The sequence below is a fragment of the Neolamprologus multifasciatus genome, chromosome 23 (assembly GCF_963576455.1).
Source record: "Neolamprologus multifasciatus chromosome 23, fNeoMul1.2, whole genome shotgun sequence".
Lineage (NCBI taxonomy): Eukaryota > Metazoa > Chordata > Actinopteri > Cichliformes > Cichlidae > Neolamprologus > Neolamprologus multifasciatus.
In genome coordinates, this window is record NC_140460.1 from 31568227 (window position 1) to 31581742 (window position 13516).

The 13516-nt window shown below is 41.1% G+C and overlaps 2 protein-coding genes across 5 annotated transcripts; one reads left to right on the top strand and one right to left on the bottom strand.

Annotated features, from left to right (window-relative positions):
- Positions 1-25: 25 nt before the first annotated feature.
- Positions 26-1819, bottom strand: nudt15 (nudix (nucleoside diphosphate linked moiety X)-type motif 15). Its single transcript, XM_085152439.1, has 3 exons — positions 1216-1819; positions 255-448; positions 26-148 (listed from the first exon to the last, which is right to left on the bottom strand). The coding sequence occupies exons 1-3, from the start codon at positions 1362-1364 to the stop codon at positions 39-41; spliced, it is 453 nt and encodes a 150-aa protein (XP_085008565.1). The 5' UTR covers positions 1365-1819; the 3' UTR covers positions 26-38.
- trim25l (tripartite motif containing 25, like) lies at positions 1001-13358 on the top strand. 4 transcript variants are annotated; one of them, XM_085152425.1, is made up of 17 exons: positions 1001-1244; positions 4679-5285; positions 5662-5757; positions 5896-6129; positions 6560-6719; positions 6800-6832; positions 6934-6969; positions 7062-7106; positions 7227-7280; positions 7363-7410; positions 7523-7585; positions 9048-9272; positions 9398-9511; positions 10298-10333; positions 10457-10525; positions 10646-10711; positions 11451-13357. In XM_085152425.1, exons 2-17 carry the CDS (start codon positions 4686-4688, stop codon positions 12008-12010), a joined length of 2439 nt encoding a protein of 812 aa, XP_085008551.1. In that variant the 5' UTR covers positions 1001-1244; positions 4679-4685; the 3' UTR covers positions 12011-13357. The 4 variants fall into 4 exon arrangements, with proteins under 4 accessions (XP_085008551.1, XP_085008553.1, XP_085008549.1 ...); XM_085152427.1 differs by lacking the exon at positions 1001-1244 and adding an exon at positions 3114-3328 and having other exon boundaries at positions 4682-5285; positions 11451-13358; XM_085152423.1 differs by lacking the exon at positions 1001-1244 and adding an exon at positions 3115-3369.
- Positions 13359-13516: the final 158 nt, after the last annotated feature.

Genomic DNA, 13516 nt, shown 5'->3' on the forward strand with positions numbered 1-13516 from the left:
AGTAACAGTTTTTCATAATATAACTGGAAGTTTCAGGGTCAACTGTCTTTGTTGCTGAATGGTTGAAAGCCTTGTTGCCTCAAGCGGGCCAGTGGCATGAAGAGCTGCTGCTCTGGAGGAAAATCATCCCAGAGTGTCCACGTCCAGCCTGCAAAATGAGAGAGCAACACATTTTGTTTCATCAGCTGCTCACTGGGAGCTGAGTGGAGGTGCTTTTTCCCCCCACTGAAAAACAGCAGTCCCACTTCACACACCTTCATTTTTATCTGGTTCCAGGTTTTGTGGCTCTCCTGACTGCCTGTCCAACTCTCCTTGCATAAATATGGTAACATAATGGTACTGTTCCTCCAGCTTGATGGCGTTAACTACTGATGCAAAGTGGGTGTTCACCAAACCCACCCCAGCTTCTTCCAGCACCTCTCTGTGGGCACATTCCTCCCAAGTCTCCCTTTGAATGAAATAAAAAACCAACATCTTATTTAACATTAGCTAAAGTACATTAATGGGCTCCTAAGGCTATTTCAGCTCTTTCTGTCTCCATTGTCTGCATGCACGGGAGTGCAAAAAAAGAATTAGCAGCACTCCTGAGTTGTTTTGTTTTCATTTTTATACTGAGAAAATGTAATCTGTTCACAATTTCCAATTTGCCACAAAAATGTTTTGGTCCAAAGTTTGGATGTATATGGAAGAGAGAGAGGAATTGCAGAGTAAGCTGGATGGAGTGGTAGAGATTGTGCTCCCAGGCAGGAGGAAAGGAGGAAAACCACAAATATGACTGGTGGCTGTTGTGAAGGAGGATATGCAGAAGGTTGGTATGACAGTAGACGCATTCATGCTCAAACATTGAGTCAGACGTCAAAGTGCAACAAAACATATCGGAAATAGGTCCAGAGACCACTTTTAATTAAATATAACGTAAAAACTATTTGATAAATGAAGCTAAAAATTTAACAGCAATCATTACATATATCAAAACTTTTCACCATAAAGTTTTAAGGCAAATCTGAGCTGATCAAGCAGAGAAGAATGCTCCATTAGCATATATCACAGGTAATGGGATAAAGATGGTGTGGGAACCTCTCGTCCCCATATTTCAGCCGGTTAGGGGACGGAACTACACCTGGTTGTCGCACGCCAACCACTTTAATTAAAGAGAAAGAAGAAGAAGAAAACTATGTCAGATTTATGAATGGAGTCTACAACGTCAATGTATACCCGAACTCCAGGTGACCCCCTGGGAGCTGGTATGTCCCTTTTCCCACCGCACTCTTCCGTTTCCCCAAGAGTACACAGCCTGGGTGAGCCGAGTCCGTTACCAGCACCCCGACCCCGACTCCAGGACGTTTAACGACATTATTTGGCATCTCAACGAAACTGAAAATGGCTCCGAAATGAAAACAAGTTAGCTCAAATCACGCAACACCGCTATGCTACACAGTAGAGAAGCTCTTTGGATGACACAAGAAGCATCTCCACCTTGTACTTCCGTGTTCGCTTAAAGCATTGTCGTGTCTGTGTTTTTGAGTTAGCGTTAAGTTGTTTTTATTCCGTCAATCTGGGTAGCAACAGTGATGAGCCGATATACTACCTTATATTGTTAGTTCTATTTATTCGCTTCTTTTTAATTTAGTTAAATCTGGGACTCTCCACCATTTGACCTTAGAACTGAAGAAGCTTGTCGGATGAGAGGTGAAACGTCTTCAAGTAACTTAAAGAAGTCCAGACGCTTTTCTTTGCAAGCTCCTCTGACTACGATGACCTGGATGACTGAGAACCTTCACAGACATTTAGTTAAATAGAAATGACTCGCACATTGTTCACTTTTGTCAACATTCAGCAAGTGGAACGGGTTATTTTTATTTTTATTATTTTAAACGGAACAGGCTACTGCTATTGCTTTAACGTGAGTGCAGCACTGCCATCTAGTGAGTGGTTGTGGTTACACTAATAAAAGACCCGAGTTCAGGTATAAAAGTGTACAACAGTGGAGATTAGGGGCTCAGAAACGACTTTATTCAGTTCAGCGGTCTTTATTTATTTAAAAGATTTCAACTGACAAATAGTTCAGTTATTTGAAGGCAAACACAATGCAGAGAAAAGGTCAGGAAGATAATAGCTGGATATGTGCAACAGCAGTTTAAAGCCTCGTGGAGAGGAAAACAAATATATTTAATGGGTTTTTCCGATTATGGTACAGGTTCACACTGTGTTAGCGTTGTAATTACCACTGTTTTGTAGACATCAATTATGGTGTGAAAAGTTATCAGACTCTGAGCACAAAACATTTATATTAAAGAAAAAAAATTACTGCCCAAAGATACCCACCACATCCCTCTCTCCTGCCTACTGCTGCTTTAGCTGACATGTTCCTCACCCAAAGTTAAGTCTTATTTAAAGATGACCATGCAAACATGTCGGGTTTTTTTTACTTTCCAGTCTGTTCCCGGTGAAAATTTGTTGGTGAGTATTCTTTGTAGTGTCACATTTACTGTCTGATGAAAAGGAAGTCTGTCATTATCCAGTAAAAGCTTTTGTGAAACTGCAGATTAAAAGGAGTCAGAGCAACCTCCCAAATAAATGAGGCCAAAATAAACAGTGCATAATGGGCAGAAAGGAAGCTGGTTAAAATACACAAATTATCTGGATTTGGATTTGCACTATTTGTGCCTTTTTTCAAGGAGGCTGATGCTGGTAGTGAGACATTTTGGGAAAGTAACTGTGCCCAGTCTTTTGGACAGACACCTGAAAGTTGACTATTTTTCATTGTTTAATAGCAACACCCTCCATCAGATGTGTTCTATAGCTGCTCATGAAACTTGCAGAAAGATGCTGATATATTTTGGACAGTCCTACAAAACTGTTTTAGGTTGTCAGTATTTCTCAGATGTCTTAATTGAACATGCCTTATTAGGTCATGCCACAGTGCTTCAGTGGGTTACCCCCTGTATCATATTTGATACATAGAGATTTTATGTGTTTTTGAGACTTCTACTAGTACCCTTTTTTTTTACTCCCTTGACCTTTCCTTAAAGCTAAACTGAGGTGTTGCCTTTCACAAACAAAATATTTCAACAGCAGGTGGGCGGGGCTTCCTAAGATCAGGGGTGGGGGAACTCCAGGCCTCAAGGGCTGGTGTCCTGTGGGTTTTAGATATAATCCTGGGTCAGCACACCTGAATCAGATGATTAGTTCATTACCAGGCCTCTGGAGAACTTCAAGACATGTTGAGGAGGTCATTTAGCCATTTAAATCAGATGTGTTGGATCAAGGACACATCTAAAACCTGCAGGACACCGGCCCTTGAGACCTGGAGTTCCCCAACACTGATGTAAATATTAGAGATATCCATCTCACTGACGTCACACAGAGGTAACTATGGGGGGGAAAAATACTGAAACTGAACAGTCAGCATGAATTTTGCAGGGGTTAATTGAACATAACTCATTGTAGACACTTTCTGTGTTCAAAGCTACTCATTGGTTAATGAAAACTTTTACCACACTGTTTTACTAACAAACAATATATTCTGTCCCCAGACAACTTTCAGCTATTCTGACATTTCTATATTTATTTTTTTAAAATAAATATCCTGAATAAGTGATAGCAACGTGAACACTGTAAAAATGTTGAGTCTCAGGTGGACTCGGGGAAGACGGGACTAGCGCCGTTGAAATGTAAAGCCCTGGCCTTAATTCAGCATCAGTTAGATATCTCAGCAACACACGGATGTCTTGGAAACAACATTTAAGTGTCTTATTTTTAAATTTATTTATAGGTGTAGTTCATTTTATAAGATGTTTTAATTCATTTCCTTTTAAAACAAACTTCTACATCTAACATTCTAACTGTATGTACACTCACTGGCAACTTTATTGGTTGCACCAGGTTGGGCCCTCCATTTGTCTTCAGAATTGCCTTAATAGACCATGACATAGATCCATCCAGGGGCTGGAAAGTCTGGTAATACATGGTACGGCTCATCAACTCTGGAAATCCTCCAGACATTTTGGTCCCTGTTGACATGATAGCATCACACAGTTGCTGCATTTCTCTGTATTTCTGTGGCAGAGGTTTTGTTGATTTGTCTGATGATAGGTCAGTTTTTTTCTATATTGTAACCACATCTATTCTAATTTTTACCACAAAGGACTGAATTTTTCAATTCTTCTATACCAATAATCATCTCATTTATCTTGTGGCCGTATAGGGGGACTTAAGCGCAAGGTCATGTACTACTAGACTGAAAAGACTAGAATTAAATAAGAGTAATATGCTGCTTAGAGTTTAATACCTCAGTGTTACAATCTAATAATGTTAAATTGTCCTGATAATAAAGGAATAATCTACTCAAGTAGATTTTGCTACTACATGTAGTAATATTTACTTTCATAAAGAGCCCGAATATCTGTGCCATACTTTGTGATGTACTGATTTGTCCACTCACACCTTTGGTTTCCTGGCATTCCACAGTTTTCCACTGACACCCGTTCTCCTCGCTAGACCGGCCTGGTGGCTCTGGTCCCGCCCAGCTCACCTGAGAGCGACAGACACTTTCCTCCTGTGAACCCAGGCTTCACACTACCTTCTGAATCTCTGGAGCTTGTTCTTCCATTCTTTGTCTAAAAGTCTCTGACTTGCTAACCATCTTGACTCTTTTTTTTTTTTTTTTTTTCATTAGCAGCATTATGAGTTCAAAGCTGTGGACAGAGGAGCAGTTTAACTGCCCCGTGTGTCTGGATCTGCCAAATGATCCTGTCACCATCCCTTGCGGTCACAGCTACTGCATGGCCTGCATTAAGGACTACTGGACTAAAGATGACCCCAAAGGGATCTACAGCTGCCCTCAGTGCCGTCAGACCTTCTGCCCCAAGCCCTCCCTGTCCAGGAACACCATGCTGGCAGAGGCTGTGGAGCAGCTCCGCAAAGGAGCCCTCAAATCTGAAGTGCGTGAATCCATGCGACTCGCCAAAGAGAAGCTTTCCTCCTCGGTCGTACCATGTGACATGTGCAAAAATGAAAAACGAGCTGCAGTCAAGAGCTGCCTGGTGTGTATGAGCTCCTACTGCGAGGCCCATCTGAAGCCTCACCAGACAAAGAAATCCCTAAAGCAGCACGAGCTCATCCCACCGACAGGCAACCTGGCCGAAAAGATCTGCACCCAGCACAAATACCTGCAGGAGTTCTTCTGCCGACAGTGCAAGATGTTCATCTGCTGGCTGTGCACCAGCAACCAGCACAAAGGCCACGAGAGCGTGTCCACCAAGGTCGAAAGGCTGGAGAAGCAGGTGAGCAGAGGGTGGGTGCTACATAATGACTAATGACCAGAGTGATCTAAAGTGAAATTAAAATGACTGGTTTGGGTAAAATCTCCATAATTTTGTAAATGGAAGTTTACAGTTAATATTCTATAAATAAAGCATATCCGCCCTTCTCTGTGCTGTCCCTTATTGTGTATAAAAGGTTTATTTGAAAGAAGTCAGTTATTTCCTTTTGTGTGCGACGCCGGGTCCAGCCAGGCTGAAGACATTCCTAACAACATTCCTAGCCTAGTCATTCATAATGCTCCACCCTCTCATGTTGTCTTCTGTGCCACCTACACACCTGCTTCCTTGTCTGTGGGATTGTTTCTCTGATCTCGTGTCACGGCGTGCGTCTCTGCAGAAATCGCTGTCCGACCTGCAGTCAGCGACCCAACAGAAGCTGAGAGAGAGAGAGCAGGAGCTGAAAGACATGAAGAAGATGATGGAGCAGATGAAGGTTGGTCAGCAGTAGACAATTCTTTTTTTTTTTGGGGGGGGGGGGGGGTTAATGGAAAACAGGTTTTCTACAGGGTTTAACTAATATGATGGTGGTTGAGGGGCCTTACTTAGTTTTGTGTTTTCCTTGTGTGCGCAGCGTTCTGCTGATGTGGTGCACAATGAAGCGGAGCAGGTGCTGTCGGAGCTGCTGCGCTCCATGGAACGTCTTCAGGAGCTGCTGGAGGAGGTGATGGATCAGGCCAACCAGGAGAAGATGGGCCATGCACAAGAAGTTACAGATAGTCTGGAGGCTGAGATCAAGGAGCTGAAGAAAAGGGACACTGAGATGAAGGACCTGGCAAGCTGCGAAGACAACATCTACTACCTGCAGGTAGGCCGGGCTGTGACGGTCACTGAGTGGAAATATTGGTCATGGACACAGCAGTGATTGCTTATTCTTTACACGACTTATGACATAAGAATAGCAGCAAGAGTGTTAGGGAAAGTTTACTAGATGGTAATGAAACCTTTGGAGACAATGGCACTGTGAAAACACTAAGGTTTTTGTTGGGAGTGACATCAGAGGGATAGCTCACATTGAGCATTTTGGAGACACAATTAGAGCGACATGGTTAAGGTGCAAAGGCGACAGTGGATATTTTGAATTTTATAGGATGTTAAATGGAGAGTTTGAGGCAGGTGGAAAAGAGGAAGACCACAGAGGAGGATATACAGTCATTTTTTTCTGAATCTCAAGACTCCTGATATCCTGATTAAATAATTTTTGTTTTGTTTTTAAACTAACTGCCATGTTTCCTCAGACGTACGAGTCTATGTGCAGTCCTCTTGAGTCTGGGGATCTGCCAGCTGTGAAAGTCAATCACGAGGCTTCCTTTGAGCCTGTACGAGATGCCATCCTGGGTCTCAGGGAGAGAGTGGAAGATCTATGCAACCAAGAGCTGGGCAAGATCACTAAACAAGGTTTGTCCAAAGAGGCCTTTTGTTCTTATTCTGTCTTATTTTGTACCTCATTTAATGTAATTATCTGTGTTCTTTTAAAGTGAATGACACAACACTGTTCGCTCTGGGAGACTGTAAGTTCCAGGCATTGTTCCAACGTAATTATTAATGCATTCAAGTTTAGTGGGTTTTTTTTGTTGTTGTTTTTAATTGAACCTCTTCTAATCTTATTTAGCCAACCGAAGTGGACAGAAAGGAGGGATTTTAAAATGTAAGGTTTGAATTTTCTTATTAAATCCAAATAAACGTTTTCACATTTTGCATGATGTTGGTAGAAAGATACCGATTTTCCTTTTTCTCTAGTGTTTTCTGGTCTCAGTGCCCGCAACACAAGCGCCCGTCCACAGGGTATGTTTGGTGTTTTTTTTTCTGACCACATTTTGTCTACCATGACTACATATTTACATCTTGTCGTCCAATCTTGTATAAATATTTGAAATAATTTGTAATTTCATTCTTTTTCTACAGCTTCTACACCCACTATCTCAATTGGAGGGCGAAGTACAGACAAACGAGGACTTGGTACTGTACTCTGATGATTGTTAAGCTTCATTTGACAACGTACAAAGGATTTCCCTGACGTTGTCACTTTTTTTATATTCAGGTATAGGACTCAGGACTCAAGATGTGAGGAGCAGAGACACAGCACGAGGTGAGAGTTTGTATTTGTGCCGCTGTTTAAGCATTAATTTAAATTTCACTCACAGCAGGGATAAAGTAGAGAAAAGTTTGTTTCAAAAGTCGGTTTCTTCCTTGGTTTTTAGACAGAGCTAACACAAGCTCACCCAGACTGCGGGACAAACAGAGGAGAGAAGACAGAGATGCATGTGAGTTGGCTCTGGCATTAATATCATCACCCTTCATGATAATAATCTGGCTTTTACTTCCTACTGCAAGGTGTTTTTTCTGCTTAAATGACAGTTCTTCCTTATTTTTAGTCAAGGCACATTGTGTGGCAGAGTTACTTGACATTTGCATTTTCTGTGGCTCAGTTTCTCTTTATTAGAGTCATTGGGCTAACAGTATTCTCACTTAGGCAGAGGGTGGCTGTCTACAGGTCAGTCCTGGGGTGGTGGTTCTTCTGCTGCTTAATCTTGCTAGCAGCACACTGTCATCTGCACCTGTTCTATGCTAAAGGCAGATAGCGTGTACACATTGCGATTGCCACACACAGAGCTATGCAGATGACACTCAATTATACATACTTATTACACAGGGAGCACTTTCCTATTAGACTGGAAAAGCATTATACTAAATGCCAGTCCATTTCCATTAAGCCTCATCCACAGTGACTTGGATGTCAGGTATGACTTTGTAGCTGCCTTTGTTCCTAACAGGAAGACATTCATACGCTAATACAGTAAACCTGGTGTAAATCTGGTGAACAGAGTACATCGGATAAACATCAGTGTGTTGATATTCTCATTGTAACACATGTAAATCTATTTCATGTTGCACCATGAACGTGTTGGTGATTGTGAGGAGGGCCTTCTGCTGTTGAAAGACACAAAAATATTGTTGAAACTCAAACAGAACTTAAACAGTTTGTATTCAATTGCATTTAAGAAATATATATAACAGTAGTTATATTTAAGGATGTCTGATTACTCAGGCCTCACTACGTACCTTTACTTCAGTCTTTTCTTTTTTTCATTTTCAATGTCAGTTTTTATTCTTGAACTGTAATCATTTGTGTGATTTTTTTTTTTTTTTTTTTTTTTTTTTTTTTTTTTTAGATTCCTAAAAGTCTTTTTTTGTCCTTTGTGTTGACATTCATTGTATCCACTGCCTAATGACACTATTTTAGCTTTCATTCCTATCCCCTTTTTTAAATTGGGGGCCTTAAATGGCCATGTCAGCGATATCAGCTCTCATAGTCTTTTTGCTCATACAAAACTTTGAAACTTTGTCCATGTTTAATATGACTATACCCCATCATAACAAACAGAAAACAGGGAAAGGTATAATGGCCACTTTTAAGTGACATTCTAAGATGAGACGTTTTTTATAACAAAGAAGCACTAGTGGCTAATATTAAATCTCAGTGTAAACTCTGGACTCTGTGACCACTGTGAACCTATTTGCAGTGACGCTAAATCGGTTGTGCATGAAGTACCATAGATAACCGATAAAAGCAGATGACGTTCTGATACCATACTGATGTTGTCACCAATCACTTATATTTGCCATAGACACTTTGAATTTTGATTTAAAGTTTATGTAAACACTTAATTTTTGTATGGCTTCAATAAATTAAACTCAATTTTATTCCATGTGTCTTCCAAAAAGTGAGGGAGCCTAACCCCAGAGCCAGCACCAGATCCAACATCAGCATCGGGTCCAGCATCAGCCACAGACTGAGCCCCAGAGCTAGCCCCACCCCCAGCCGCAGAGAATCTCAGTCACTCTGGAGTAGGTCTAGCCAGAGCCAGGCCACAACTCCTACTCCAGTCCCAGCCAGCCTGACTCCTGCTCCTACGCCTGCTCCTGCTCCAGCACGGGCATCTACTGGACGTATGTTTGGATTGTTTCCATTTTCTGTCACCTGCTTTCAAAAATAAGTTTTCAAAAATTAATATTAATACAGCTTTGACAAACACTATGACATGGATTTGACATCAGATTCATGGTATTCTCAGATTTTAGTCGAATGGCGTCGATCAGTAGCATCTTCCGCTCCAATCGCCGTGGCACCAGCCAGGCTACTCCAGCCGCACAGGCCAGCAACACACCGGCCGCAGGAGGAAATCCATGTAGGACCTGACTCCAACAACACTCATACTCTCTTTGCGATCTCAGTAACCAAACCATTAAGTGACTAGTAGATGGGGTGTTTCTGAAGAAAAGATGAAAAAGTGGTTAACATGGTTACATTAAAAAGTTCACTTTTTATAAAAGAGGTTCGAATTAAAGTAAAAGTAGTTCAAGTGTCAGTTTAAATGACGCTTCATTTCAGTTTAGGCTTTGATAGGTTTTGGTGTTGATCATGAAAATGAAGGAAGAAGTGTAGAGAATAAAGCCAGCTGGATGAGAGGAAGAAAGGGAGTTACAGATCGCTGTGTACTTTACAGGACAGTGAGTGGAAGTGTCAGCTGATGTGTAAAAACTGAAAGTTGGAGCAAGTGTTGTTCAAAGGAGGGAGCCTGAAATGTTTTGAAGTCAAGGTGTGAGGAGTTGGAATGATGGCATGAATATCGTTTATCATGTAAGCAGTGAAAGCATTTTTTTATTGTCATTGAGAGATGAAAGCAGTTGAAACATCTGATGTTGAAAGATCCGAAACTCAGTACCGGTAATAAGGGGGGGGGGGGGGAGAATCTTGCTGTTTTATGGTTATTTTTCTGCCTTTGCTTTTGTGGGAAACAAGATGATGATGATGAATGAGAAGTTGGCTAAGTGCTAGATATTTATAAGTTATTAGATGGTTTTACATTTAAATAGACAGCTTTGACTTCTAGTTGAAGTGTTTACTGACTGAAGCACTCAAGAGCGATTAGTGACATTAACAGAAACAATCACTCTGTCTCTGCATTCAACAGGGGGCATGGCTGAGCTGTCTGAAACTCCCACAGAAAGTAAGAAGATTGCCCTTCTATATATAACATGAATGTATTGTCCCATCAACAGTTCAACCGGTTGAATAAGTTAAGCAATATGCGTTTCAGTGACGTCACTAATGCTGTTTTCTCATTGGTCAGTTAACCCCGGTCTCTTTTTGGATACGCCCACTCCGGACTCCATGAATCACGCTCCGGCTTTCCCCGCCTGTGAGTCATTCAAGCTTTAGTCATTTTCGTATTGAGAGAAGAAACATAAATGGAAATCAAACTATTATGATGTACAGTGAAAATAAATAAAGATGCATTTAATTTTTTTTTTTTTTACAGTGAGAGAAATCAGCCTTGACAGTATTCAGGCCCCGGAGCCGAGGACTAGAGAGGAGTTCCTGCAGTGTAAGTCTGTACAAAATGACAGATCTAAGCACAAACTGGGACCACAAACTGTCACTTTTTAACCATTCAGTCACCACATACTACGCAGACCATACAAATAATATAGGATCAGATGCTCATATATAGGTCTGGCCTGGGTTCATATCATTAAAAGTACCATATGTTCCAAGAAGAAGGGAAAAAAAGTAATGACAACAACAAGCAGATAAACAATATTCTTACATGAAACCTTCAAAAACATATTTCTCGAGCATTCATTGAAGGCCAAAACTCAGTTACACATTTTTGTTCTCATATAAAAATCTTTTGTTTTGTATATAAGTGAACTGTAGTCACATGCATGAAGAACTCCTAATGACTGTGATATTTTTCCTTTAATATAATGAGCATGTTACCAGGTTAATTTGTGATCAGTCACAACATTGAAGCATTTTTAAAGACAATGAGCTGCTTAGGGGGCTGTTAGTGAGAAATATACTGTAGTATTATATTATATAATAAACTCAAGGTATTCATGTATAGTTATTTAGTATCCATTACCATTATTCTATCAAACATCTGTCATGCTACCTTAAAATTAACACTGCCCAGAGAGTGAGCCAGCTTGGAGGAGGTTTGCGCTCTCAGAGGGCATCTTGTTCCACTGTTATGTATCAGAACATAGATGTTGACGTACAGAATTTGCCATGATGTCATGATAAGTTGTCAAAATATTTTGTCCTTGAAATGTCTTTCCTAGACTCAGTGAGCTTGACCCTCGACTCCAACACGGCCCACAGGCAGCTGACGCTCTCTGAGAACAACACTAAAGCCGCCCTGCAGGGGACAGCCCAGCTTTACCCCGACAGCCCCCAGCGTTTTGATGGCTGGACCCAGGTGATGTGTGACAGCCCGCTGTATGCCCAACGCTGCTACTGGGAGGTGGAGTGGAGAGGCCGGGGCTCCTCAACCGGCATAGCTTACGGGGCGATGGCCAGGAAGGGCTCGGACGCCAGGTCAGGCCTCGGATACAATGCCCAGTCCTGGACCCTGGAGCTGTCGGACACCTGCTGCACAGCCATGCATGACAATCAGAAAAAGGACATTCCGGTTGTGTACTGCCCCCGTGTGGGCATTTACCTGGACCTGTCCGCGGGAACGCTGTCGTTCTACAGCGTCGCAGAGAGCATGACCCACCTCCACACCTTCCGAGCCAACTTTACCCAGCCGCTTTATGCCACCTTCTGGGTGGGGAGTGGAATCGGGGTTGGGCTAGACTTCAGTTCAAGTTCTGAGAGCATCAAGATCTGCCCCCTGTGAAGACCAGAGAGTTGGTAATTCACTGACTGACTTCAGAGCTGAACACAGGAAAAACACAAGTGTTCGTGCTAATTGTTAGAATGACACAATGACTGAAATTATTTGCCAAGTCATCTATAAATGTATGTATGTGTGTATATGTGTACATAGCTTAAATGCACTTAGTTAGCTTCTACTATTCACAAAAAACAAAGAGTGCACTGTTTTTAGCAAACAGGAGATTTCAATGCCACAGATTTTGGGTTGAGGCTGTCACAATATCAGACTGCATAGTTATCATGGCGCTGATGTCATGTCTTCTATAGAAAGAGAAAATAATCTTTAACTTTATTTATTCCACTTTTGTATTTAGTTTAGTTTTGTTTTTTGGGGGCATCAAGATGTTTGGGTAACCAGATGGGTGCAGGTGGTGGTTATGACTGAGATATCAAATGAGTAAATGTCATTATCAGAATGTAAAAAGAATCAGCAAAGTGTATAAGGGCTAAAATATTTTTAAAAGATGGTATTTCAATGTTGTGCCTAATAAAGAAAGTAATAATAATGCTTGACTGAAGTGTGATGAACAAATGCCACTGATATGTGCATATGTGGATATCTGGCACAGGACACGGTGCTGCCTGTTAACAAACAAACTGCACTTCAAGCATGCAAAAAGTAGCTTATCTAATGTAGTCAGCCATCTCCTCCTGGTGTATGACCTTTTGTGTTTTGGGTTGGGTTTTTTTTGTTTGTTTGTTTGTTTTTTAAGGCATGTTGGTTACTACTATTGCAGTTCCTCTAATGGCCACTTAAGACTGGTTTCAAAAGTAAGTCAGTCCAGATGTACATTCATGTTAAAATGTTCCAACTTGATTGTTTGTTTGTTTTTTAAATATAACTCTTCCATTTGGGAACTACTAAGGCTTGGAGTTAGGGGTGTGGTTGTTTTGAATTACAGGTGAAAGAGAATCAGGTGCCATATTTATCCCATATTGGCTTCCTGTTTATCCAGAATCAAATTTTAAATTCTTCTCCTCACATACAAAGTCTTGTATAATCAGGTCCCATCTTATATTAAAAGCCTTGTTGTACCATATCAGCACTTTGTTCTCAGACGGCTAGCTAACTTGTGGTTTGCAGAGTATTTAAAACTAGAATCCCAGTTTGGATTTGGGAGACAGATGCTTTCTTTACTTATAAGACTTTTTTAAAAACTTTATGCTTTATTAAAACAAAGTTAGCACTGGATAAGGTCACCATGAATCCTCATTTAGCTCTGCATTTACTCAATATGTATTATTACTCTGGCTCCCTTCCACAGTCTGTCTCCCTCACCTCACCATCTGACATTGTTAACTAAGCAAGTTAGCATTAGCTTAGCACTGAAGCTAGATGGCAGTCTTTAAAAAAAAAAGAATCAAACATTTTAGTCCAAACTTTTAATATCCCATAACTAACAGAGGGATTGTCACGAAATTTGCAACAGAATTAGTGTATTGCATACAGTGGAGTAAATTTACACCC

What these genes read in the sequence shown, in the direction of transcription:
- nudt15 (XM_085152439.1), bottom strand. Translation starts at nt 1,364, where the DNA reads ATGCCAAATAATGTCGTTAAACGTCCTGGAGTCGGGGTCGGGGTGCTG. An exon ending in GGGGGTCACCTGGAGTTCGG is followed by an intron (nt 449 to 1,215) that starts GTATACATTGAC and finishes TTTCATTCAAAG; the next exon opens with GGAGACTTGGGAGGAATGTG. An exon ending in GGAACCAGATAAAAATGAAG is followed by an intron (nt 149 to 254) that starts GTGTGTGAAGTG and finishes CTCATTTTGCAG; the next exon opens with GCTGGACGTGGACACTCTGG.
- trim25l (XM_085152427.1), top strand. Translation starts at nt 3,222, where the DNA reads ATGTTGAGGAGGTCATTTAGCCATTTAAATCAGATGTGTTGGATCAAG. An exon ending in AGATGATGGAGCAGATGAAG is followed by an intron (nt 5,758 to 5,895) that starts GTTGGTCAGCAG and finishes TTGTGTGCGCAG; the next exon opens with CGTTCTGCTGATGTGGTGCA. An exon ending in TAGAGAGGAGTTCCTGCAGT is followed by an intron (nt 10,712 to 11,450) that starts GTAAGTCTGTAC and finishes TGTCTTTCCTAG; the next exon opens with ACTCAGTGAGCTTGACCCTC.